Genomic DNA, 27,466 nt, shown 5'->3' with positions numbered 1-27,466 from the left:
GTACAGAAATCTCAGCTCATGAGACAGCACACATGGTGGCTTAAAATAGCCCCAAATTTCAGCGCATTATGTAAGCGCCCAGGCTCCCTCGGGCGGCCACGCGTGTTTGCATCAACAGCCTCTTGCCTGCGGCCCGGGGCCGTGGTGGAATCGTTCAGGCTGGGCCGGTGCCAACAGATGTCCCCTCCTCAAGGGCTCTGGCCCAGCTGAAGCCAGCTGGTCTTCCGCCCAAGCTCCCCTGGATGAAAGCAAAGGCCAGCGAGGCTGGCGGTCCAGGTCCACAGCGGGGGATGGCGTCGTGGGCCAGCGCTGCCCCCTCCCGCTCCCCTGCACGGGGACAAGGTGCCAGCTGTGTCCCCACCACAGAGCCAGGGTGCAGCGCGGACCCCGCGCCTAGCTCAGAGGGGCACAGACCGGGAGCAGCAAGGCCCGGCCCCCTGCCACCTCCCTGCCCGTCTCCGGTGCCCTGTGTGTGTGTCCGGCACCTGGTCACGATGTCAGCCACCTGCTATGTCCTCCTGTCCCCAGCACTTCCCACCGCGCCAGGCACACATTAAGGTCTCGATAAATGTGTTGAATATATAAATAGAACTTTTGGCATTAATACGACCAGTGAATGCTTGTAACAAAACTACTGGAGTTCAACGAGAATTTCTGACCATTCTGCTGAAAAGTGCTAACTTCTGGGCAGTTCCAAGGCAGTATTGGGAACCCTAAGGCTTACAGGAGAAAAATTTATATTTTTATTGTATAAGAATCAGTGCAAACACGAAAACTCTAACTTTTTTTTTGTTTTTTTTTTTGCGGTACGCAGGCCTCTCACTGTTGTGGCCTCTCCCGCTGCGGAGCACAGGCTCCAGACGCGCAGGCTCAGCGGCCATGGCTCACGGGCCCAGCCGCTCCGTGGCACATGGGATCCTCCCAGACCAGGGCACGAACCTGCGTCCCCTGCATCAGCAGGCGGACTCTCAACCACTGCGCCACCAGGGAAGCCCCTAACTTTTCAGTTATGATTTTCACAAAGTTTTGAAGATGAGCCAGCTCTCTTCAGAAATTCATCTCATTATAAACTGGATGAAGGGACTTCCCTGGTGGTGCAGTGGTTAAGAATCCGCCGGCCAATTCAAGGGGCATGGGTTCAAGCCCTGGTCCGGGAAAATCCCGTATACTGTGGAGTAACTAAGCCCGCGCGCCACAACTACTGAGCCCACGAGCCACAACTACTGAAGCCCGCGCTCCTAGAGCCCGTGCTCCGCAACAAGAGAAGCCACCGCAATGAGAAGCCCATGCACCACAACCAAACAAACAACTGGATGAAGAGTAAAGCTATGTTTACGCTCGGCCACGGGAGAGCCTGACCCTACACAGGTCTACCCGGGGCCACTGGCGATCTCGATGACTACTCAGGTTGTAAAAATAATGTATCTGTTTCTTACAAAACAACACTGCATTTGGAGAATCTCTTATTGTCTGACCAGGAGTCGCTGACCAGCTTGAGAGAGATTCGCAGCGCTCCTGTCTCGCCCGGGCCCGGTGGGTGCCGGCCACACGAAGGCGGATGGGGCTGGCCGTGGCCTCGAGGGCCCATGGCGTGCAGACAGAGAATGAGGGTATCCTCCCAGGAAGGGAGGCCAGGCAGGGACTGAGTGCAGCCCTGCTCCAGGGTTGGGGGGGGGGCGCTAGGGGCGGGTAAGGAGGGATGGGTGGCAGCCACCCTGGCTCTGGGTGAGGGCCCCCCAGGGTGTGGCGTGTGGCAAGGCCTGGACCCCACGGGGATGCCCGTGACCATCACGGCAAAGCGCCTGACTCAGACGCCCGTGCACACCACGACGTGCCCGAGCGGTGGTTCAAACCACTGATAGACAAACGCAAAAGAACTGGGCAGATTACTGGACTCGAAAATGTTGTTATTATAACAGTGTTACCTTTTAAAACAGCAACACACTTGACTGGAAGCTTCTTGGCCGCCAGCTCAGGACTAATTTACTGAGTTATTGATTCAAGAAAAATGTGTTGTTAAGTCCTTTGTGCATCTGACCCAAGTGGCTTTTACAATTTAATCCTTAATTTGGGCTGTCAGGTGACGTCACGCGCAAATTTATTTTAAAATTTAAAATAATGAAATGGACGTGCTGGCTGTGAACTGGGGGTGGTACGTCAAAGTCCTCTGTGAGCTTCTAAGGACTTAAAAACAAAGGAAAGCTGACGATGAAACACTTATATACTACGTGAATACGCTGCTTTTGAAACACCCTCAAGTGTTTTGATTTGTTGCAGACAAACGGTGACGTAGAGAGTGCGTGCCTGGTGGGGACGGGAAGCAGGGGCAGGGCGGTGAGGGAGTCGCTCTGTCAGGAGGACGAAGCGGGGACCGGGCAGCCCCAGGACGGGTTTGCACAGGACCCTGTCGGTCGTGAGCGTCGGGGCAGATACTGGGCCTGAAGCGTTGTTCAGAGGAAGTAACGAGGCAGCCAGGAGGAGGGATCAGTTCTCCCGCCACATCCAGACCCCAGCACAGCAACAGCCCCTCAGAGGCCAGAACAAGTCCCAGAGCAAGAGCCTGGGGGACCGTCCCCCCACCGGGGGTCGGTCGGGGTCACTCTGCCTGCAGAGCAGCAAACTTCCCGGTCCTCTGGCTGTGGGGAGGCAGAGGTGGGTGAAACTCAGCCGGGGAGAAGCGCTCCGCACCCAGCTCGGGAGCCGGGCCAAGCCGCCGCCGCAAGTAAGACTGGGGGCCTTCTGCTGACTTCAGCTATTCCCGCGGCTAAAAACAGCACAGCAGCAGCGCAGACCAGCGGCTCTTCCGCCTGCAGTCTGCGGACCAGGAGGGTCTCCACGTGGCCATGAGGGCCACCAAGGACGGCTACTAGTCTGCCTTAGTCTAAGACTAAAGAAGAAACAGCCCGTTGAGAAGGAGAAGGTCACATAGGAAAAGCTATTCAATGTAATCCCCAAACTCGTAGCCTGAAGGTTTCCTTCGAGAATGACGGCACGGTGTGTCCTAAGCATCTCACATACTCAGCGTCAGAGACAAACCAGCTGGGGAGATGGTTGTCAAGTTATAACACAGCCCCCGAGAGTGGTAACCCACTTGAGAACACACAGGCATGCACACACACGTGCACAGACATGCACATACGTGCACACACACTTGTGCTCGCAACTCGAGGAACCCAGGGAGGGGTGGCTGGCCCTGCCCCAGGCCCCAGGCTGGTGCTCCGAGCTGGTGCCCCACCGAGCAGCACAGGCCAGAACCCAAAGTGCCAGCCGGCAGGAGAGGCTGCGCCACCCGCCCAGGAGGAGGGGGTGGGGGGCACGCGCGCGGTTACCGACACTTACCGCTATTCTCAGGATGGACGCCTTGACCGAGGTCCATTTGTCCTGCCTGCGGTCTATGACCAGGATGAACCCGATGCCAGCATCCTGCAGGCTGAGAGGAGGAGAGAGCCGCGCTCAGTGCGCCGCCGGAGGATGGGCCTGCCCTGCCGTCCATCTCCGGGAAGAGCTCGGGGCAAACCGGCTCCTCCTGTGGCCCTCAGCCTGCTCCACACACTGCCGGGGGCGCCGCTGCCAGGACAGCATCGAGCCACCTGCAGGGCTTCCCTGAGCTCGCGGGCACCTTCCAGGGCTCGCTCTGACCCGAGACGGACGGACAGACTCTGTGTTGTTTATTTCCCAGCCTGACACCAACCAGCTCACGGCACAGAGAGGTGGGCAGGACCCATGCTTCCTGGAGCCCAGCTGTTCAGTCAGAGCTGGTCATGTTGCCTTGCAAGTGGACCGGCCGGCCCAGCCCTTCACAGTGAGCCTATGACCCACACGTCACGTTAGTCCCAGCATCTGGGGTCCCTGAGTTCATCCACGACACAAAATCGCTCTTGAAGGCACGGCCACAGCTCGGGGAGAAAAGCCCCGAGGCGCCCGGAGGTGCACGAGCGTCCACTGGGGACGGGAGACAAGATGAGGCTCCTTGCAGCAGGAGCATCTGAGAGAGACGCTGAGCACCGGTGACGACAGCCCCGTCCCCACAGCCTGACGCGGCGTCTGAGTCACTGCGGAGACCAGGAGGCTTCTCCCCTTGGACAAGCCCGCCACCGTGAGCCAGCTGCAGGGCGGCAGCGCCCACGCCAGCCAGGCGGCGCGGAGGAACGAGCGAGGGGCCGAGGCTCCGACTGGAGCTGCTGATTTCCACGCCTCCGAACACACCGACGGTGTAAATGAAACCCAGAAGTACACGGCACACGCACAAACGACGTGGCTGGCGGCGGCGCTCTGCCCGCTGGGAACGTGATGTAACGAAAGCCAGAGCTGAGACAGCCCAAGTGCTCCGTGTCGGAGCGACACCGATGATGGACACACAGAGCCACGCCTGCACGGGAGCGTGCGCGCCGCTGTGTGTCAGCGCACCCGATGGTGAAAGGCTCCACCCGTTCAGCGTTACCTGCTCCACAGACGGCACAGGACTTCCGGGAAAAGCACAAACAGACGTCAGAGCGCGCACAGCCAGGCCCACACGGCGCCCCGACAGAACCGCCTTCTAACCGGGCTCAGCTCTCACGGAGGGAAGTTTTATTTTGTTTGCCACTCGGGCTTAAGTGCCAGGTACCTGGGATCACAGCTGCCTTGCCCCACCCCCCACGCCTGGCGGCCTCAGGGCCTGATCTGGGCGGGCAGGGCAGTGGAAGCTGAGACGGCCCCTAAGCCTGGTGCCGGCTCTGGCCGGGGCGGTCAGGAGCCTGGGGCGTCACGGGCACACGCCTTCCTCTGGGCAGCCCCAGGCGGGCTCCTGAGCCCTCGCAGCCTCGGCCATGGGAGCCGGGGCTCAGCCCGGCGCGAGGCGGCAGCGCATCGGGCGCCCGCGCGGCCCCGTCCCGTCCACTCGCTGGTGCCCTGCCCCTCTTGGCGGCCCCTCCCCCGGGGGGACAAGTCCCACGCAGCCCCCCGATGACACCGACCACAGCGGCTTCTCCACAGCCTGTGTCTGCACTCTGCCCCACCCTCCCTCCGTCTCACAGGGAGCTGCCGTGCGGTCCGCGCCGTGGGGCCGGCCCGGGTCTGAGGCCGAGCCGCCGGGATCTCACTCTTCCTGAGGTGCAGGAGACTCGCGTCCCCTGAGCAGGCGGCCACCCTGCCAGGCATGGGCCCCACCGGCACAGGGGTCTGAGATGCGCTCCCAGACCACCCGCCCGTGGGGGGCTACCGAGAGGAGCACAGCCCAGGGGCGGACGCCACACGCGGGGACACGGGCCTGTCACCGCAAGCCGGGCCGGGCCATTCCTCGGCGCCACCTGGACGGGCCACTCAGCGAGAAGCAAAAGCGGGACCCGAACAGTGTCCACCTCTGGGGCTGCCGCGGGAGCAAAGCCTGACAATGGCGGCAGGCCCGCCGTGCGCCCTATTCAGCGGCGGCTGCTGTGCGGCCGTCTCCCTTCCCCCGGGACAGAGCTCCAGGAGCGCGGCCCGCCTCCCCATGACCCCTCGTGACTCCACGACAGGCCTCAGGGTGTCAGCTGTGGTTCTGGGCCCGGAACGTCCTCCCGTGGCCCCTGCGCTGACCCCGCTGCCCGCGGCGGCCTGTCACCCTCACGCACGAGCAGGGCCGCTGGCCTGGCCGCTCACGGAGCACGCGGCCCCGGGCCTCGTGCCCCGCCGCCCGCGTCACTTCCACGTCCCCCTGCCGCCCCACCCCCGTCCCTTGGGGTCTTTAACCGGCTCTGTGCCTTTGAAAGCCTTACGGTAAGAAGTCCGTCACGACCTCAGGGGACAGCGCTGACGACAAACACGATGAAGACGCGAAGGCGCCGACGACACGATCTCTTCAAAAGAGAATTTCAAGAGAAATATGAGGAATTTGCTGGCTCCACAGAAACGTGTCCCGGAAGGCGGGCTTCCCAGCGAGGCAGCGGTCGGGCCGGCAGCTCCCGGCTCCCGGTGTGTGAAAACACTCGGGCCAGAGCCCTGCGGTCACTCGCCTGCGGCCCCGCAGGTGCCCAGTGGGGTCGTGCAGGGAAGGTGCGGCCGAGGCCCCGCTGGGTCCCCCCTCCCGGCAGGCACTGCACTGAAGCCTGGGGCTGTTCTTCCCTCACTCCTCACCATGAGCCAGAGGCACAGAGAGGCTAAGCCGTCTGCCCAGAGTCACACAGCCGGGGAGCACAGACCGGGTGGGGCCCGCGACCTGGCTCCGCGTCCAGACCCCCCAGGCCGAGTCCACCCTGCGGGATAAAGCTGCCCCCCCTCCCGCCCACCCCTGGGCTGCCTCCTGTGTCGGGCCAGGCAGGGCGGCCCCAGAGGCGGAAGGAGACGATGCCCGTGCACCAGCACCTGGCTCGGGGCCACGAGAGCTCTCCTCCCTGCCGCTCTCCTCCCTGCCGCTCTCCCGTCTCTGACCACGTTTTGGGAACGCTGGCTCAGAGGTGCACAGGCGTAACAGAAGGCACCTTATGTAAGGACGTAGGGACCCTCCAAGGCCCCCTCTGCCCACATGACTGCAGCCCCAGAGCAAGGCCGTGTGATCTGCCCAGCCCCCAGGAGCCAGGGCCCAGCATCCCAGGGTCCCGTCACTCCGCCCTCCACCGCTCTAAGGAGGGTCCCGTCTGCCCGTCTCCCGCGTCCGTGACCTCACATGCCCAGGGGAGAGGGAGGGTGGCTGACGCTCAGATTGCACAAGAGGCCAGCACCCAGGGTCCCTCGTGTGCCAGGCCCTGAGGTGACTGCGCTGAGGGTGGTGGCAGTGGGGGAAACTGCACGCGGCCCTGTGGAGGCACAGACGCCAGCCCGCAATGTCCCAACAGCCGCTCGGAGGGGCCACTGGATGGCTGCCCGGCCGCTGCGTGGGGCTGACGAGCTCACTTCGGGCCCAACAATCAAAAAAGGCCCAGAGCTCACGCAGCATGGTGTCCTCTCTAACACCCCAGGCCTGCTAGCTCCTCGGGTGGCCCTGGGGAGCCGGAGGCACGGCCAGCTGCGGCCTGACCTCCCCTTCGTCGGGACTGGGCAGCATGGGGGCGGTCCGGGAACTGGGCTGGCCTGGAGGGTCCCCGCAGCGAGGCCACGGCTACCCGGCGTCACCGTGACCAGTTCCTGCGTGGCTGCACCTTGCTCTCGGACCCAACACGTCACAGAGCAGGGACAGGCGGGGACACGAGGCCCGGCTTGGCCTCGCTCAGCCCGCGCGGAGCTCCCGGTGGGAAGGACCACGGCTGGGGTGAGGGTGAGCGTTCTCAGGGCCACCTTCACAGAGGCCAGCTAGGCCTGGCACCAGGCGGGGGAAACAAGCCCAGCAAGGGGGGCAGCGGGCCAGGCAGGCCCGGGAAGGAGGCGCCGGCAGGCTGGCGCCCATCCCAGCCCGGCCTGGCGGGTGGCAGTGCGGTGCATCCCCAGGGGCCCGTGGGACAGAAGGTCCCACCTCCTCCAGGAGCCCTGGCCAAGCAGCTGGGCCCTGGGGCTGGGCCAGCCCTCGGGGTGGGCAGGGGGTGGGCAGGCCAGGCAGGGGCCTGGGGTACGGGTGGAGGCTGCAGCTGGGAGTTGGGGGGCACAAGACGGCCTGTGGAGCAAATGGGTCCAGGCAGGACCTGCCCCACCTTCCTGACCGCCCCTGCTTCCCCACCTGGCTGTACTTCTTTGCCCTTTCTTCTCTCTTTGCATCCCATGTTTTGACCCTGGTCTACAGAGGTTGCGAATGTTACAAAGATTTTCTTTCCCTGTCTTCCTTTTGTAAGCGAAATGCCGCAGCCCGTTTCCTCTCTGCCTGTGACTTACCTGCTGGGTTCAAACGCCGTGACTTTGAACGTAGCCCTGAGCATTCAAGCCTGAGCCTTTCTTTCCTGGCTGTCTCTTCCCTCTTCTTGTGATTCAAAAGCTGCCCCTGTTATCATATCACGTGTGCAATGCGGTTCTCTTAACGCTGCTCAGCTTTCCATCCCAGAAAGCACAACGGCAAGAAAAACGTCAGACCCTTTTAAAGAACTCTCTCACACTTGGTAACAGCACCATAACTGTCCTCAAGGCTACAGCAGCCCCGTCAGGGTCAGACGCACACGGGGAGAGCAGGGCCGGCCAGGGAGCCCTGACCACACAGCAGGGCTGTCGCCTCGTCCTCACGACCCAAAGGAAACAGTCCACCTCTTACAAAAACACAGGGATTTCTCCAAAGAGCCCGAAAACTTGCATTTTTTGTTCTTTATATTTGAGTTATTTTTTCCACATCAACATCAAGGTGAACATACTCAAGATTTGTTTGAACTGACGCGTGTGCAGTAGTAGAGGGTCTTTCTTACACAACGGGGAGGTTAACGTGCAGCCCCGTGCCCCGTCTACAGGGACCCACCTGGCACAGAAGGAAACTGGGGTATGTACCTGGTTTTCAAAGACTGATTTTCATCTATCTCAAAACACAGCCTTCTCCAACAGATGACGGATGAACACAACGTGGTCCAGCCATGCAACGGATCATTACTCAGCCTTAAAAAGGAAGGAGATCCTGACACCTGCTACGACACGGGTGAACCTTGAGGATGGTATGCTCGGTGAAGTAAGCCACCCAGAGTGACAAATCCGGGCTGATTCCACTCACGCGAGGTCCTTGGAGGAGTCAGATTCACAGAGACAGAAAGTGGCCGGTGGGGCCCACGGCTCGGGGAGGGAGCGCTTCACGGGGACAGAGCTTCAGTTCTACAAGACGCCAAGTTCTGCAGTCTGCTTCACGGCACCGTGCGTGTAACACCACTGAGCTGTGCACTTCGAAACAGTTAGGACGGCGAGAAGTACGTGTATTTTCCCACAACTAGAAAATTACGTTGGGGGAAGAACCCACCAAGCACACAGCTTCCTTAAATACATGAAAAAAAAAAGACACGCGCACACGCACACACTATCGGCTGCCTCCCTGTAACAGAGGGAACTGCTCCCCCGAGGGCACGCAGACGCCAGCACCACCTCGGCTACTCCGGAATCCCTGCTACCTCGTTACCTGCCAGAGGCTCCACGTTGCTGCTGCAGCCCCAGCTGCCTGCCGTCTGGCTCCTGCCCTGCAAGTGGGTCCTGAGCTGTGCCAGGGCTGCCTCAGGCACGTCCTCTGTACCTGGAGCTGAAACCCTAGATGAGGAGGCCTCTGGGCGTGGCGACGCCCCATGTGCACGAGCTGCTGGGTGCAGCCTGGGCGCTCTGACGGCAGCGAGGGAGGGGCTCCCCAAGCCCACGCCCACCCCTCCTGGGCTCCCCTCACGGGGACCTGTCGCTGTTCCCAAGCAGGGCAGGGCTGCACCCCTCCTCCCGGGCAGGTCTCTCGCTCTTCCCCCCACAGGTGAAGGGCATGGCCGCTGTTAGCCGGATGCCGCCCCATCACAGCCGCGTGTGCAACAGGTGGGGATGTCCCACTTCTGAGCTGCCCGAGACGGCAGCCACTGGCCCCTGGGAACTGCAGGACGGCTAGCCCGGCCCAGGGACTGAGCTTTGACATTTAGTTAGTTTCAATTTAAATGGCTACACGTGGCCAGTGGCTGTTGCGCTAGACGGTGGTGACAGAGAAAGGTCATTACGACAAAGGAAGAGTCCTGAGCCGGGCGGCCTCTGGCTCCACAGGAGAACAAGGTCGGGAGGACAGAGAGACAGGACCCCTGTGGAGAGGGTGCCCCAGCGGGCACGGGTCCCTGAGCTTCAGGCCACGTGGGGCAACGGGCTGAGCCAGGCCACTGGACAGCAAATGGACAGCACACGGCAAGGACGGCCCTTTACTTGCTAATTACGCGAGGCCAGAGCGCCTGAGAGCTGTTGCTAATTACGTGAGCCGCGGGGAAGGGTCACCCCCGGCCAGAGCGCCTGAGAGCTGTCACAAACGGGATCACCGTCAAGGTGTCCGGCCTCAGAACAGAGCACCACACCTGCCACGTGGGGGGCCAGGCTGCAGGAGGCAGAGGGGTGGTGGCCACAGGCTGGGGCTCACCTGCCCGGTCCATCCACACCCGAGGCTGCAGCACAGCTGCCACAGGACAGGCAGGGCGCCGTCTACGAGGACGCCTGCCACACGCCGTCGACCAGGAAGGGGCTGCGCTGTCCTGTCTTGTGGGGGGGCATCTGCACACGGACGGAGCGACATGCTTGACTGTGGTTTCCTGTGGGGAGCGTGAAAGCTAACGATTTTTCACGTATGCGTTTGAGTTGCTCGGGACACGCTCATGCCACATTTTCTATCCTTGTATTCAAAAGTCAGCTGAAAATTCACATGGAGTCACAGCCACAGCGAGAAGGGAGGTGCTGCCAGGGGCTCGAGGCAGGGCTCGAGGCAGCCTGGCTGCAGGGCTTGGCAGTAGGCGTGTCCCGAGCGCGGCTGGGGGCCTCAGAACGGCATTTACGACCCTGCTCCATCCCCACGCGTGCTGCCTTTCCCCGTCACGTAGTCCACACAACTGCCAAGTGGGGGCACGTGTGTGCACGCGTGTGGTGTGTATGCTTGCGTGTGGAGTGCACACCCGCTCCTATGCACGTATGAGCATTCGTGTGTGTGGTCTGTGATGCACACCTGCATGCACACGTGTGATGTGTGATGCACGCCTGTGTAAGTGTGCATGGTGTGATGTACACCTGTGTGTACATGTGGTGTGTGACGCACACCTGTGTGTATGTGTGTCGCGTGTGATGCACACCTGTGTGTGATGTGTGATGCACGCCTGCGTGTGTAAGTGTGCATGGTGTGATGCACACCTGTGTATGTGTGTGTGAAGTGTGACGCACACCTGTGTGTACATGTATATGGTGTGTGATGCACGCCTGTGTGTACGTGTATGTGGTGTGTGATGCACACCTGTGTATGTGTGATGCACGCCTGTATGTACATGTGTGTCGTGTGTGATGCACGCCCGTGTGTGGGTGACCTCTTTGCGTGCACCTCTCCTCGGGTGAACACGGCCCACCACGGAAGCAGATGGGAGATGTGCCTGTGTCTCCCGAGCAGCTGGGTGATCTGACCCGGGTCCATGGAAAGTTAGCGTCCTTATCGGCGTCCAGTAATCTAGGAGCCCCTGAGCTGCGCCGTCACCGGGCTGGGGAGGGCGGCAGCTGTGCAGCAAGGTGATCCTCACGGTGTTATCTTCCAAACCCAGGGCGGGTAGGTGGGGGATGCCCCCAGGGATCCTGCAGGACCGCCGTGTGGAAGGGCGTCCGGGACGGCTAAATCTGTCCTTCAGAGAAAGGCCAGAAACCTACTGTCTCAGTGTTGGCAGCCCTAAGACCCTATGACCTTGCGTGTGTGAGTGCACGCGTGTGCCTGTGCATGTCTTGTATGTGTACACCGGCACCCACAGGGGAAGCCGCCAGTGACTGCCCTCACCAGGAGAGAGGATCAGCTGGGAAGCTTTGGTTTTGCCACAGGGAGGGGTGAGAGGGGATGAGAGGTGGATGGAGGGGGGACCCAGACTCCAGAATCGCGAGGGGAGGGGCCCTGGAGCCCGGCAGCCCGGCTCCGTGACCCGCTCACGATTTACTGGGTGCTGGACCCAAGCCCTGCACGGCGACATGCGGCAGGTGCACGTGAATCAAAAGGTCGATCTTTCTTTTTCTATTGGGCGACTTCCATCAGCACAAACATGCTGCGATCTCCCTCATCTTAGAAGAAAACCTCGTCTGCCCCGCCTCCGCCCCTCACTGACCATCTCCCCACCCCCCTCGAGAGCAGATCCTGGAAGGAGGTGTCCACGCTCCCTGCACTGGCTCTGATCCCTTTCCATGACTGAGGTTCCCCTGACTGACACCCCTGTGAAGACCATGCCCCCTGAGACACCCCCGGGGGTCCTGTGAAGACCATCCCCCCTGAGACACCCCCGGGGGTCCTGTGAGGACCGTCCCCCCTGAGACACCCCCGGGGGTCCTGTGAGGACCGTCCCCCCGAGACACCCCCGGGGGTCCTGTGAGAACCGTCCCCCCGCCAGAGGTCCCCTCACCTCCCGTAAGCCACCTCGGCGGGGACTCCCCTCTCCCCGCCCCCCATCCTTCACCCCTTTTTGCTTTGCTTTTCTTCTTTTGCAACCCACACTCCTTGCATCTCATTTAATTTTTTGAGACCATGAGCACAGGATTTTACCTGTTTTGTCCCCTGCCCGGTCCCAAGGGTGTCCAGCACTGGCCGACCCTCACAGCAGTGACCTGAGCAGCTCCCTCTGCCGCGTGCACCCCCCAACCCCCGGCATGAGTTCTGCTGAGGTCACAGCCACTCTTCGGGCAGGGCCTGGGGGTCACGGTCACATGTCCCTGGACTTGTCCCCACCGTCCTGGCAGATGGTGGTGATGGAGCCCCAGAGGAACCGCAAGGGTTGCAGGCATCGGCGTGGGAAGCCGGCCCCCAAGCCACGACGGGCTCCCAGGAGCAGCCCTGCGGTGCGGCCGTGGACCCGCCAGCTGAGAAATCACCAAGGCAGCCCAGCTTCTCTCGTGGCGGCATTTCCATGTTCACGTGTGTCTGGTGCGTCCGGACGAGGGCTGCCCGGCAGCGTAAGGTTTCGAGATGACCCACGACTGTGAACCAGATGTAACCTGGGGCTCCTGTCCTCTGCGTTTAATAACGGGACGAGAGCTACGCGCTGGAGGGTGTATTTTTCAGAGGACAGAGGGAAGCTCGGGGCCGACCGCAGGAGTCAGCGCCTCTCAGCAGCAGCCGGCACGAGACCGTCCGTCCACGTGATCTGCGTTGACCTTTACAGCGCGCCGGGTCCCGGATCTCACCCTCCCGCGTGGAGGCCGTGCTGGCGCCGGGCTGTCTAGGGTAAGCCCGGCCCGCGCTGGGGGCAGGGGGGTTCCCCCTTTTCTTGGGGCCGGCAGTGCTGGCTGCATCCGCCAGGCGGCAGCCCCTCCCTCCCTGGGTTCCCGCAGGAGGGGAGCCCTTGGCAGGCAGCGCCCGGCCCTGCTTGACCCACAGTCACCGAGTGTCTCCCCCGCGCCCCGTGAGATGTGCGCTGAATCTTCTGGAAACGCAGCTGCCTGTGAGCTGATGGGCGACACCCTTCCGTACGCTTAGGAGGTCCCCCAAATCCGCCCTCGCTCGGGGCTGATCCCCCCACACCCCCGAGGAGCCCGCCCAACAGCGCTGCGGCCAAGGGCTCGGAACGCGGCCCCTCCCCGCCTGCCTGACAGCCGGCCGGGCAGCTGCCCCTCCCCCGCTGGCCCGGCACCCAGCTGCGAAAGGACGGTATCCGGTGCCGCCGCGGGGTTTCACTCTGTGTGAGAGGGCGTCGGGGCCACGGGACCCCCCCCCCCCGCCCCATCCTCCGTCAGGAGGAAGAGACGTGAACAGGACACACGCCGACCACCACGCCGCGCGCGGCTCCCTGGAGACGGAGCCCACGGGTCTGGGCTGCACACGCTCAAGCCGGCCCTGCGGCCAGGTCCACGGCACCAGAGCCCCGCCAGGTGCGAGGAGCCCACCGTTGCTCCTCAGCTTCAGGGGGAACGTGTTTCTTGCCCTTGCATCCGCGGGCAGGTTCTGTTTGAGACCTTGGAGACCAAGGTTTGGAGAGGTTCCACTGCACCGGGCTGAGAACCCCTTAAAGAAGGAGAGAAACACAGGTGCTGGTCCCACCTGAAGGGGAGGTGAGTGTGCTGCGGTGAGCGACGCGGGGGGAGCCTCAGTCCCGCCAGGCCGCGGGCTGACTACCAGCAGAGCTGGCTTTGCTCTCTGCAGACCAAGCTCACTTGTCCAGGAAATATTTACCAAGGAACCACCTGCTGCTCTCAGGACCTGCGTGCGGGGCAGACACAGACCAACACCGAGCTGTCAGGTAATGGGGACACTGCAGCTAAGCCCGTGAAGCCAGGGAGCCTGTGGGCCGGGCCCGGGGGTGGCGGGTGTGACGGACGGCCTACCAGAGGAGGGCGCCTGCAGCCTGAAGAGGAAACACCGCGCCGAGGGAGCGCATCAAAGGCCCCGAGGCCAGGAGGCCTGAGCAGCCCCAGCACTAGCAAGGGTGGTGACCCGGGCGGGGAGGGTCCGAGAGGGCACAGGGGCCAGCCTGCTGCGTCCGGGAGAAGCCTCGCCTCTGAGCCAGACAGAAAGTGACGTCTGACCTTCCCAAACCCGAGAGTGACCTGAAACCTGAGATTCCCCCACAGGCAGGGGAGGGTCACCCCACCGCACCATCGCAGGTGGGCAGTGGGAGACCACATATAGCACTCCCGGGGCCCTTGTTCAGCCTGCACTGAGCGGTCCGGCCGCTGTGGCAACGGCGCCCGCCGACCGCCGAGCCCAGGGCCGGCCGCCGCCTCGGCTGGGGCAGCAGGGCCGTGCCCGTAGCTATGGAGAGGCTCACGGCAGCCTCCAACCGCAGGACTTCGGCCCGTACGTCCCCACGCAGGGGCCGGAGCGGGAAGAGACAGAGAGACGAGGTGGCTGCAAGGAGGCCGCGGGGGTCTCCGGGCCCCTGGACGCGTGCAGAGCCCGCCCGCCTTCGCCGATGCCTCTGAGTCATCCGACCCTGACCCCCCGGCCACGGAGATGGGCAGAAACCTCCGCGGAGCGCAGGCGGCCTCTGTCACGGCTCACGGGTGTCAGACTGAGAACTGTGCCTCGGACTCCTCCCCGGGCAGGCTTACTGCACCGTGAGCTCCACTGCCTGGTCGGAGACAGGCCTGGGGACCACGGGAGATGGGGGAAAAGACAGCCACAGCGGGGACAAGAGGCATGGGCTGGGGGGCTCACAGGGTGGGGGAGGAGGGCCACGCCTCACCTGGACGTGGAACGCCCACCCCTGGGAGATGTCATGGAGGGGAGCGGGGGAGCTGGCCACAAGCCCGCCTCCCGGAGGGCCAGTGAGACCCCTGGGGGGGCCCACGGTCAGCCACCAACAGCCGCCGTCTTCTTGTTAAGTCACCAGACTGCCTGACACCGGTGCTGAGTGCAGCTGCCCTTCCTCTTGCTGGCCTGTCCCCGGTGTCCCACCGCCAAGGCTGTGAGGCTTTTCTGCGCCTCACTGCTGGGCACGCCGAGAGCTGGACCCACCGTGCCGGGTCCCCCTCCCCCAAGGACACCCCCTGTGCCGCTGCACGCGGGCAGCATCCACCTTCCCGCCACTCTCCAGACCCTTGAACCTACTCAAGCATCGTCCCCCGCGGTCCAGGGGCCTTGTCCGTGGCCTTCCTGGCTGTAACTTCAAGGGAGAAGACAAATGGAGATGTTTGCAGGATCGCACGGCCAGCCCGAGGGGCCCTCAAGGAAGGCTACACACTCCCAGGACAGTGGCTGAACCTCCCGCCTCAGCTCGGCCACCCAGAGCCTGGCCCAGCAAGTTGGGTACAGAGAAGGACGGAGACGGTGGCCACCATAAGCCAACCCTAACGTGAGACCCCGCCCCGCGGGACCCAGGGCGCGTCGTCCAGCTCCCTCTGCCAAGTGACCTTCACCACCCACGTCCATCGGGAGGGCTCCCCCAGCTTAACACCTCCACCCCGCAGGCATCTGGAAGGATCTCCCCCAGCCTCCCCCTCCCCCCGGCACTGATCGGTGCTGACGGGACGACACTGACCAGCACCTTCTGTAGGACAGGTGTTGGGCGGTCAAACTCACTGTCGGGTCTGTTTCCCAGATTAGACTTAATTCACCGAGCTGTGACCTCCCTTCTGAAACCCGACGGAGGGAGAGTCTGACGGCACCCGTGCCCCCAGTGCCTTAGCGGGGCAGCCGCTCGTCCGCTGGGCGGGAGGTCGGCAGCCTCACCCCTTCCGAGGGGGGATCCCCAGGCAGCATCAGCCCCCCCCGCCCCTCGGCTCCTGGGTGCCACACCGCCCAGCGTGGCCGTGGGCTCGGAGGAGGTCTCCCTACCTTTCTGAAGGACGGACCCAGTTCTGCTTGTAATAAAACAGAGTGACCCGTCCACACGCACCTGGGGATGCTGGTGAGATAGGTCATGACATTCTGGAACTCCTTGTCGGGGACGTCGCCGAAGGCCGGGTAGTCGGGGAAGGTGATGACGGGGCTGCCGTCCTGCCCCCGCCCACCTGGGGAGAGAGAAGAGCTGCACTCAGCACGGGGGGCGCGGGGGCGCTGCTCCCGGGTGTCGGCAGGACAGTCATTTTCCAGAAGGAAACTCACTTTCCGTGTTTTGGGTTTTTTTTTTGTTTTGATGTGGACCATCTTTAAAGTCTGTATTGAATTTGTTACAATATTGCTTCTGTTTTTACGTTTTGTTTTTTTGGCCGCAGGCATGTGGGATCTTAGCTCCCTGACCAGGGATCGAACCCACACCCCCTGCACTGGAAGGCGAAGTCTTAACCACCGGACCGCCAGGGAAGCCCCTTCCATGTCTTTTATTATGAGAGAGACGTGTGCTGTCGACGGGAACATTTGGAATGAGGTGATGAGCTGAAGCAGGTACCCGCTAGCCTGCCGCCGCCGGAGCATCGCGGGAGCACGTTTCCTTCCAAACCCACTTCCGTGCGCTTTTGTGTGTGACGGACCGCGCTGAACAGAAAGCTGGCATCCTGCTTCCTTCCTGACGGCATGGACGTTTTCCACGCTCCACAGGTGACGTGAAGAGCATTTAAACATTGCACGTGCCACCAGGCTGCAGCCCGACCGCCTGGGCGCCCTGTGGCGACTTCGGGTAGACAGTTCCTGTCTGATGGGAGTCATCCCTTCGGCACCGTGTGTGGGGAGGTACAGGTGGAACCGGCGGGGGGGGGGGCACTTTTCCCAGGGGAGGTGCACCCGACACAGTTCCCGAGGGAAAACGAGGCAGTGGCCTGGGATCTGGGAAGGTGAGCACGGCTCCCCAGGGCCAGGCAGTCGGGAGGGCAGGCGTGGAGATGCAGGCTGGGATTCTGGGCCGAGCTGTCCCACCGACGACCTGGGCGGCAGTGCAGAGGCCAGGAGGTGAGGCCAGGCGTGGTCTGCTGCCAGCTGGTGCCCTGCGCGGCAGGAGGTGGCCACCTCTGCTCCTCCGGGGCTGGATCCTTCCCTCTTCCCTTTGAACCGAGGCTGGCCTGGCCCATCCGAGGTGGCAGAAGTGATGCCGCGTGACTCTCAAGGCTGGTCTGCAGTGAACTTGCAGAGGACAGCCTGACACAGGCGAGCACCTGGGGCCCCTTACAAGGGCAGACCCGGTTGACCCCTGAAGACCTCTCACTCTGTCCACACCAGCTGCTCTGGTGTCCACTGGCAGCATCTGGGCAGTTCTGGTTGTCACTCTGGGGGGTGCTGGCCTCCGGTGGGTGGGGCTGCTCTACGTCCTACAATGTGGGACAGCCCCACGGGGGAGCCGTCCCCCCAGTGTCAGCGGTGCTGGGCTGCGAAGCCAGCCACCCCGACCTTCGCACACGGACACCCCGGCAGGAGGTTACGGCAGTTTGGTCCAGGGCAGGCAGTGGGCACCGTGATAACTGGCCAGGGCGTCCTCACATTGGGAGGCGGGCAACCCGGGTGTCCTGGCGGGTGGGGGAGGGATGGAGAGGACGAGGGCCACCTCCGCCCCGGGCTCTGCTTGGCCAACCCGCACGGGGTGTCCGCAAAAACCCAGGACGCTCCAGCTTTGTTCCAGACGCTGAAGCTCGGGATGTGTTGTCTTCTAACCAAGTCCCAGACTTGACGACGTGAACCAACCCGGCCCGTCGGCTCGCGCCCTGCAGGTTGGGATGGCGGCGGGCTTGGTGGTCCTCAGCTCAGGGCCTTGCCACCCGCCTGTGGGCTCGCCTGAGCCCGGGGTCACCTTCCAGCCTCCCTCAGATGCTGGCGGAACCCCCTCCCGTGGCTGTAGCGCTGGGGTCGCTCTCTGCCCCCCTCGGCCGCCTACCCTCCTCCAGACACCCCCGATAGCCCAGGCCGGCGGTAGGGTATCTTGGTCACATCAGCTCCCTTGTCCTTGGCCCCCCGTGTGCTGGGGGACCTGGGGCCTGTGAGGCCCAGTGGTCAGTGACCTTGTAGCCGCCGAGCTGGGGCCGTGGTTACTTCCGCAAAACCCCCTCCCCGAGCACCCGGCGGCCTCTGAATAACAGGAGGTGTGTCTGGGGGTCAGGGCCCCCCTGGGGTCTCCTCCTGAGGGCAGCGGGTGAAGACCTGAAGGAAGGTCAAGGTCATGACCCTGTCCTGTTGGGGACTTTGGTTTCTCAGAAGGACACCCCGCTCTCTCTCCGTCCTCCATGAGGTGGGCGCCCCTCGCGGTGCCCCCCCAGGAACAGCAGGAGGCCGTCTCTGCTGACAGACCTCAGAGGCTCAGCTTTCCTGCTCAGGGGGCTCAGGCCTCGAGGTTTAACCCCCGAGCGACACCGCGGGTCCATGTGCAGGGGGGCAGGTGGGCCTGAGCCACACAGGGCATGGCCTGGGGAGCAGCTCCTGGCACCAAGGGGCGGGCAGGGGAGCCCGGGGGCGCAGGACTGGCTCTCGGAGCTCAGGAGAGACCCCAACCTGCTGGCCAGGGGAAAGGGCTGCGAGCAGGGGGCCTTCAACCTCGGGCCCCTGACCGACAGCACAGAGAGCCTTGGGGGGCAGGCGTGCCCGGTGGAGTGGCGCCGCCCTGCTCCAGGCACTGCTCTCGCGCAATGCTCACGGCCTTTGCGGGCCCGAGGCACCAGCACCCTGGCCGGCCGGATAGGGCAGCAAGGTGTCCCTGCAGGCTGGAGACAGAGCCCGGATCCCAGGGGAGGTGGCAGGTGGACAGGGGCTGGAGATACGGAGCGACCCCAGGACAGGCTTGTGGGCAGTGCCGGCCCCTCGCCCTTGTCGGTGGCGCCCCAGGGGCTTCTCCCAGAAGGCGGAGCCACAGAAGCCAGAGCCCAGGCCCTGGACACTGCACGGGGGCGACTGTGCCACACCTGCACCTCCTCCCCGTCCCAGGAGAGCTCTGGAATCCAGGAGACCGCAGCCAGGAGCAGCCGGGCCACGCCCCCCTGGGGACCCAGCTGGCCCCTGGCCGGCATTTGCCGGCTCTGAGCTGCCCTCATCACAGGCATCGGTGCAATGGGGGGCGGGCCGCACCGCACGGATTGTCCCCAGGCCCCACGACGCGGTCACGGAAGGCCAGGAGGCCGACCGCCTGGCGAGCAGACACTCCCCCGCCCGCGTCACACAGCCTGGCCTTCGCACTCACCAGACAGGTACGCAAAGCGCTTCTGCAGCTGGTCCTGGATGTCGGCAGCACAGAGCGGGCTGATGTCGTGGTGCATGATTTCATCTGCGGGGAGAGCAGAGCAGACGGAAACACGCTGTCATTTGGAGGAAATGGCCTCCCGAGCTACGTCTGGGTCAGCCCCACCGCAGACACTCGAGGGTCCAGCGGTCACGGGCCTGGAGAAAGGGATTCCAGTTTCCAGTAGAGAAACCTTTGTTTCGCAGAGCACAGAAAGCTGTGCGCTGAGTGATTCATCAGTATTTAAAGCGTGGTGTGTGTCAGAAGCACAGAGAAAGGCGGAGGGAGTGGAGGAAGGGACAGGGAGGGACACGGGGGGACAGAGGGGGACACGGAGGGACAGAGGGGGACAGAGAAGGACCGGCAGGCAGAGGGGAGGTGGGGGGAGTGGGCCAGGACCGGAACTGGAGGACTGACCCCGAGATGACTGCTGGGGGAGCAGACACTCTTTGGTCTGAGAGCACCTACCGACATCCTGGGAGTGGCTGGGCCACCCTTGGGGTTCTCGCCTGCTGTCTATGCAACAACCCACTGGTCAGAGTGGAAACCTGGCCATGGCAGTGGGTTCAGACATACATGCCTGGAGCCTCACCCCAGCCTGACACTGACCCTGAGCAGGGCGCTGAGCCCGGTACCGACAGCCACAAGTCCTAGATCAGGGCCCCGAGTGACCAGTCACAGCCTGGAGGCGTTGACCAGAAACAAAAGGTTTAGCAAGACTCCTGGTGGAACCCGGACACGGCCAGGGTCTGGGTCCATGCGGGGGCACCAGCAGGTGGCCACAGGGCCGGGCTGCTGGGGGGCCTTCGCGGACCTGTGTCTCTAGTTGCTGCTAGGTGGGTACCACGTGAGCGACGGCCCACGTCTCGTGTCTCCAGACCCGGGTGTCCTGGAGAGTCTGCAGCCTTCAGTGTTGACACAACTTCTCCACAGAGACTACAACTCACAAATGGCTTAAGAGTCAGCTCTCCTACACCCAGAAGAAGACCCCGGCCCCCAGGGCCTGGAGATTCAGGTCACGGAGACAGTGGAACGCCCTCCGAGCGGATGAGCCTCCGTCCTGCAGACCAGGGAGCGTGGGCAGGTGGCACAATTAAACGCACAGGCGGGTCCCCAGATCCCGGCTGTCATCTGTGGAACTGCCGAGACCCACGGCTGGCTGCCCCGTGACTCTGCCTGGTGCTGACGAGGACGTGACGGGGGCCGTGTCCACTCATCCCGACACAGCCGCAGCCCGTTCAGGGTCAGGGACCGAATGACGGGTCACACTCAGAAAACTCAGAGGCCACGACTCTGCCGGTTCCACGGGCAGCTCGGGGCCATGCCACCTCCCCTGTGCAGGGAAACGTCTCACCAGTGGCTTTCTTTTGTGGGAGAAAAACAGGGCTGGAAACAAGTGCTAAAAGAAAACCTGAAATGTTTTAAATTCCAGACGAGGTGGTTTATGGCCGTCACACCTCATTTATTTAGAACACATGTCAGGTGCGATGGACGGGCAGCTGCACCGGAGGCTGGGAGGCCAGACTTTATGCTGCCCACACTGTCGAGCATGGACCCTGTTCTCCTCAAATCCGGCCTCTGCCCGCCGGGGACAAGCGCGTCATTGAGACGGACCCCCAGGGAAGTGGGGTCGCCCTCAAGCTTGGAAAGGAGACGCCCAGGGCTGCAGAAAACAGCACGGACGCTGCTAGCTGGCAAGTCCCCAGACCGGCGTGGACGCTGGGACGGGCAGTTCCTCAGGCCTCGCAGGACTGCCCTCAGCTCGCAGACCCCCCCGGACCACATCGAGACTCCAACGGGCATTTCTGCAGAGATTCTCAGACCTGGTTTCGAGCAGCTCCGAGCGGCAGGGCCTTCACGTGGCCCCTCCGACGAGCACACTTCCTCCTTCCTGAGCTCGCTGTGGACACCAGAGCTGTCCGCCCTCCGTGTCCAGCTCCCCCGGACGGCAGGCGGCTCCCCACGTACTAGGGGCACGGTGGCTACCCCTGACCACCCCTGCCCTTTCTCACTGTCTGGACCACCGTCCATGTTAAGCTGCTTCCACAGAGGGACGCGCTTGGGGCCGCCGCCCCGACGTGCTTCGAGTTCCCCGACCAGCCGAGGTCCTGCCAGGCCCGGGGTCTCTGCACAGGCTGCCCCCTCTGTGATGCTTCTCCCATCCCTGTTTCCTGGTCCAATCCTACTCAAGATGTCACCGAGATGCCACCTCTTCGGGGCGCCTTTCTCCGCCTCCTAGCCTGGCGGGGGCCTCACAGCACCCTGCACCCCCGCGGAGGGCACCAGCCGGCCCACTCCCAGGGCAGGAGCCCAGAGAACTCGTGCTGAACGGACAGACGATGACTCCTCAGAGCTTCACGTGGAATCTGGCTAATTTGGCAAAGTTCGCTCTGACTTGCACACAGGCTGGTTCCAGAATTTCTGCCCGTTGCAGGCCCCGCGGGTGCAGACCCCTCACCACGGCAGCCGCGCCCCAGACCCACCACCCGTGAATCTTCTGGGGCAGAACTAACCTAATATTGTGCCTTAGATCAAATGACCCAGTTTAGGTTTGAAGGTAGGGTTACTCTGCACACGAGGTCCATTCAGACAAATGGACCGTACAAAACCTCATACGTGTTAAATGGTCACTGGCCGCCCCTCAGAGAGCTGAGAATAACCGAGCAGTTTCCGGCTGCCATCGAGGCACATGGCGTTTGTCACGCGCCCTCCGTGGACAGCAGGCGCTGCGGCGTCAGGCACGCACTGCTTCTTTCTCCCTCAAAGGCTGGGGCCTCGTCCACGATATTTCATCCTGCACTCGAGTGGCAGGTGGCGGCCGGTTGAGAAGGAAGTGGAGGTACCCGGCCTGGCTCATCTGAGGTCTGGGACGGGAAGTGGGGTCGCCCTGCCCGCCGGGTCAGGGTCAGGGTCAGGGTCAGGGGAGGCCCAGCTCCTGCACAGACCCGCTCTGTGTGCACACAATGCCCCACAGATAACCACCCGACAACGACTTTCCTGTCGCCCAGACGTAAGCGGAGACTCCAGGCAATTACCCAGCACAGAGTCACTCTGAGACGGGAGGGGTGCAGTGGGGAGAGGACAGCGCTTCCCTTCCGACTCCTGCAGGGTGGGGGCCGGGGGCGGGGTCTGCAGGTTGACCTGGTCCCTCTGGCACCAGCTCTGGGAGCCCGTCTGGAAGTGTCGCTCTGTCCGGAGCACCGCAGGGGACAGAGGCCCGCTCCCTGTCAGAGGCCAGAGGGAATGACCCCTCGCTGAGCTCACGACATCTCGGCGGTGCGGGGACCCAGCTCAGTTCTACATGAGGACAAAGGGGAAGAAACATCGACCGCTGGAATCTCTGGCCACGAAGTGGTCCCCTGAGTCCTGGTCTGCGCGGCAATCGGAGAGTCCGGGGGAGGGGCACCACCCTTTTATCTTCACACCGTTTCATCTTAACACAATCAGACTCCGGCAGCAAACTTCCTTCCTCTGGCAAACTGACTCGCATATTTTCTTTCTTTTAGGACGAGGATTTCACAGTGCAGAGCAGGCTGCATCTGGCCCGCGCTGCCCATGGGGAGGGCCTCCGAGTGGCACCGTGCACGCCAGCGCTGCCTTGGGCCGAGAACCCAGGCAGGGCTGGGGCTCGAGAGACGCAGGGCGCCTGGACCCTGAAGATCCATGTCCCGGTGGCGAGGGTCTGGGTCGAGGACGCCCGCGGCGCGTGCAGAAGCCTGGCGTTCGTGTTCGAGGCTGGTCCCCGCCTTGCTGAAGGGGGGACAGGAGCCTGAGAAGGGCTCCGACGGAGGGGTCGGCAGCTGGCAAGAGGCCCTGGGCCGCAAAGTCCACTAAGTCCGTCACGAGCTAATTCTCTTCCTTGTTTATATCTGGCTGCACATCCACACCCGAGGCTTTTGTTTATTTTCTGTCAAAATACACCCGTGATGCCCTTTCAGAGTCCGAAGTGGAGAGTCCGTGGGGTGGCCTCACCATCCCGCGTGGGTGGGATTCCTAGTCTACCGAGACCCCACCCAGGAAGCCCCAAACCAGAGCAGAGCGTGTGCGGAGGGATGGCCGCAAAGAGGCGACTCCAAGCTGGGGGACGAGGATGCCTGGGGCTCCAGACAGGCAGGGACCCATCAGCTCCCCAAGTCCCTGGCCGGGCGGGAGAGGCATCTCCATGGCAACCTGTAGTCCACGGGACGGCTCTGGGGTTCAGCCCTCCGGGTGTTGGAGATCGACACTCACTTGGGCTGAAGCCTCCCTCACAGGTCATCCTGGGTATTTTTAACAAGTCACTCATTCCTGGATTAGGCACAAACATTTCACGTCACGTACGATGCGTCGTTACCTCAGTTCATCCCTGTTCTCCCCGATTTCCTGATCTCAAGACGTGAATCCTTATGTATTTTAAAATAAAAGGCCCCATGTGAGAAGATGCTTAACCAAACTCGTGCTCAGGGAAGTCCCATCCTCAGCAGAGGGGTTGGCTCCCAGGCACCCCCGGCGGAGCTCAGGGAACCAGCCAGGGCCCAGCTGGCGCCGTAGGAGCTCTTCCGCGTGGGCGCCAGGGACAAACCCTGAGCAGAGCCACGGGAGGCCCTGGGGGACCACAGCGGGCACCAGCTGTGCAGACGAGGCCCCGCGGCCTCCTGCCATCCAGGCTGCCGACCTGCATCTTCCGAGGCCACGGCCTACTCGGCGTCGTGTCTGCAGCTCAGGCTGCATGGGAATGACCCCTGGGGCCTCGGCGAGGCTCTCGTAGAACCCTCATCCCGCCCTGCCCCGCCGGCCATGGCCTTTTCGATCGATCTCAGACGAGTGCGGGCTTCTCAAGGCCACCCGCCCGCGGGGCTGGCGCTGATCAGACCCTCCTTCCGTGCGCTGGACAGCCAATCAGAGGCCAGGGCTCCCCGGACGCGTCTCCATCTGCCCCTTCACCGACACCCGTTCTGTGAAGGTTCTGGACGTCAGAAGAGACCACCTGGGCAGCAGCTTCAGCCAGGTGGGCCCTGGGGCGCACGCTCCACACCCACGCCAGGGGCCCCGGATACGAAGCTTGCACACACGTTTCACAGCCTGGCTCGTGGATATTCACGCCGCACGCTTGGTGGTTTCAGAGCTACAAACAACTTCTTGAAAAACAGCTTTTGGAACCCTGTCCCGTAGGGTGTCAACTACATCACCTCCGCCACGTCCCGGGCGAAGCAGGACATGGCAGACACCTGGCTTAGATGTCGCACTGCCTGCCGATGGCAGACGGCTGAGCCCTAGCGGGCCTCAGAATCCTCTCTAACACAGGCTCCAGGCAGCTCGCCAAGCACGCGGAGACCTGCCCCGACCCGCATCAGCGACCTGCATCAGCGCATAAGCGACCCTCACACCCATTGGCCCTCACGCCAGCACGGAGCATTTTCCAGGGGCTCCACTCACAGTGGGGGGCTCCAGACCTTTACTTCTCTGCACCTTTGTCAGAGCCCCTCCCCAGTCGGGGAGAGAAGGGCTCCGCAGTCAGACAAACTGCGTTGGCAGGTGGATCTTAACCGCTGCGCCCCCAGGGAAGCCCCCAGGGAGAATTCTGGCCCGAGATCTTCTAAGGTCTGAAGCTGTGTGCGGAGCGGAGAATGACCTTGCCCTCGGTGAACGGGCAGACGCGCACCTGCAGCCACCTGTGAGCAAGGACGGTCCGTCGTCCCCGAGGCTCACACAGAGCTGCTCTGGCCTCTGGGCCACCTCCTGGTCCAGAGGCTGTGCTCTATTTTGCAGAACCACCACCCGTTATGTGCAGGGTTCCTGGTCTCCTGGGCGGTGGACCAGTGCTCCACAGGCAGGCGGGAGCTGTGTGACCTTGGGCGTGTTACCTAACCTCTCTGAACTGGTCTCTTCGTCTGTAAATCAGGATAATTGCGGCATCTAGCTCTGGGGAGGCAGTGCACACGTGCAGCATGGCGTCTGGCATGCGGTGGGTGTTTAACTGCTGCTAGTGTGCGACCTGGCACCTGGCACACTGCACCTCGGGGAGGTCGGGCCAGGAAAGGGCCGCATCCACCCCTCAGCCTCTCCCGTTTCTTCTGGCTCTGCTGCCGTTACCGAGAGCAGGGACGTGCCCACGGGGAAAGGCGGGTTCTGGGTGGGATGGCCCCACCCCGGCTTTCCCTTCCCGCACCTGCTCCGAGGCACAGCTCCGCCTAGGACCCTCCACCCGGCCTGACCGTCCTGCGTCTCTCAGCTCAGCTGGGGCCACCCCAGCGCCTGATCCCAGAGTGCCGGCACCCCCGCTGCGTGCGCCTCACCTGCGCGGCGGCTCACGTGTCTCCAGAGCAGGCTGCCCGCCCCCAGGGCTCCCGAGACGACCGGAGAGTCCCCGTCTCTGCTGCCCGACCCACAGACACCCGGGTCGCGGAGCTGGGGTCCGGCCGCGTGCTCGGACGGCCGGGTTCACCCTGGGTTCAGCGTGGGCACCGGGCTGGGGCCTGGGATGTGCGCTTGGACCAAGGGGCCTTGGGCCCCGTAGAGGCCCCAGAAGGGGCCCCCTTGCCATGGGCGAGGGCCTCCTTTGCATCCACACCGTGGAGCTCCAAGCGGGGTCGGGCTGCCCCCGCGAGGCCTCCCTAGAGAAGGGCCCTGATGAACTAGAATCAGACCTGCAAGACGGGAGTGGGGGGGGGGGGGTGGAAGCCCAGCAGGAGGCCTCGTGGCCACATCGCAGGCAGGTTAATTTACTACACGTCCCTCTGCGCAGTGACTCCTGAGTGCCCAGAGCAGGCTGGAGGGATGAGGGTGGTTCACACACCCAGCAGGGAGCCAGGCGGCAGGTGGGCCAGGTGAGAGGTCGGGGAGGACTAGGGCAGCCGGGGGCCTGGGCTGCAGCCTCCGAGCTCGGGCATTGGGTGTGGGCTGGCACGGAACAGAATCTCTGTGGACCTTTTATTACCAACAACGCTCATCCTAGTGACCCCCGTCCCCGCGCAGCACCGGGCAAACCCTGCCAGGGTCCAGCTCCCGAGCCTGGCCGGCCCACCAGGCAGGTCGTCACACACGATGGCCCAAGGTTACGACGACGCAGTGGGCAGAACTGCTGACACCCACCGGCTCCCCATGGCTCCTGGGAGCCCCCAGAGCCCGGCCAAGCTGGAAAGGGGCGGGGGATCTGCAGGCCGGGCCGCAAAGCAGCCCCAGGGCCAGACGGTGGGCGTCCCTCTCCTGGGCCTCACGGCTCCTCCCCCGGCCGAAAGTCCACCCCCGCCCAGGGCCTGAGGGTCAATGCTTTCCAAACCTTCCTCCTCCTGGGCGTCCTGGGCCCGAGAGCACCTGCCTGATGAGTTAATGTGACCACTTAAACATGCACCCAGCGGCCCACGTCCCCGCAAAAGAGCGGGTCTGAGAGCAGAACAGCAGCCCCGCCAGGCAGGCCCCCAGCTTCCGTCTGAGCTGTGCTGGAAGTCCCCCGGGCTCCTGCCTGCTCCAAAAGCAGCGACTCTCAGCGCCCAGTTAGGTGGAACCTGCCCTCGTGCTGTTTGCGTCTCATCCCGGCCGGGCGGGGCCTCCACAGGGATCAGGGACACGGTCCAGATGGGATTCCAGGCCCTGGAGATGACCGGGAGGGGGGCTGCGGCTGGGGTCACTCTGGCCCGGCCTCCCCGCAGGACGCACCAAGCAGAGGCCGCAGGAGGTGCCTCGAGGGCCTGTGGAGGACGTGAAGCCTTCCCGGGGGCCGATGGCCAGCAGCTCACACACCCTTCAAGCCACACCCCCACCACGCCCTCTTTGCACGTGAGCACTTCGGGGTCCAGTGAAAGCCAGCAGGTCCGAGCAGCGCGCCGGCAGCAGGGCCTCACCCTCACTCGGCTTTGGGTCCAGCCTCCCGCCACGCTGGGCCCCCGGCAGCTTGTCGGACACGTCTCACGAACACACCACAGATACACACACGTGTGAGCCCACTGCTGCTTGGAAAGGAAGGAGATGTGCGACAGCTCTTTTCTAAAACAGCCACGTGTCAACAGTAAAAGCAGCACGTCCGTAAAGCTCAGGGACGTCCACCTCCTTCCGCCCCTCCTGGCTCCGAAGGCAGAAGGCGGGGCTGCGAGCAGAACCCCGGGGACCTGTCCATATCTGCCTCGAAAAGCACCTCACAGAGCGGGCCCGACACCCACACCGCGCTCCTGCAAGGGCCCCAGAAGCTCCCCAAACCCTCCCCTCGATGGTGGACACGCTCATCCCACTTCCTAAGTGTCCGCAGCTCGACAAATCTGAGACCAAACAAGGAACTGCATTAACCTTCTCAAGACACACCCCTCCCCCACAAAAAACAGAATCAACGATGCACAGGGCAGAGGAGGCTGGGGCCTTGGGCGACAGCGACAGGGGCGCATGTCACCCTGAGCCTC

The 27,466-nt window shown here is 63.4% G+C and overlaps 1 protein-coding gene across 14 annotated transcripts in view; it reads right to left on the bottom strand.

The window, feature by feature from the left end:
* Positions 1-27,466, bottom strand: part of MCF2L (MCF.2 cell line derived transforming sequence like) — a 117,002-nt gene that overhangs the window by 30,250 nt on the left and 59,286 nt on the right. For 12 of the 14 annotated variants that reach the window (XM_030856704.2, XM_060288211.2, XM_060288209.1 and 9 more), the window contains exons 2-4: positions 19,059-19,142; positions 15,861-15,975; positions 3,340-3,430 (exon numbers count right to left, since the gene is read on the bottom strand). In XM_030856704.2, the coding sequence (XP_030712564.2) occupies positions 3,340-3,430; positions 15,861-15,975; positions 19,059-19,134 (282 nt within the window). In that variant the 5' untranslated portion in view covers positions 19,135-19,142. Of the gene's footprint in view, positions 1-3,339; positions 3,431-3,691; positions 3,965-15,860; positions 15,976-19,058; positions 19,143-27,466 lie in introns of those variants that run through there. The other 2 variants (XM_070044106.1, XM_070044105.1) reach the window with 2 other exon arrangements.

Source organism: Globicephala melas, chromosome 18, assembly GCF_963455315.2.
Source record: "Globicephala melas chromosome 18, mGloMel1.2, whole genome shotgun sequence".
NCBI lineage: Eukaryota > Metazoa > Chordata > Mammalia > Artiodactyla > Delphinidae > Globicephala > Globicephala melas.
The sequence above is the reverse complement of the archived record's forward strand: the minus strand, read 5'-3'. Positions and strand labels throughout refer to the sequence as shown.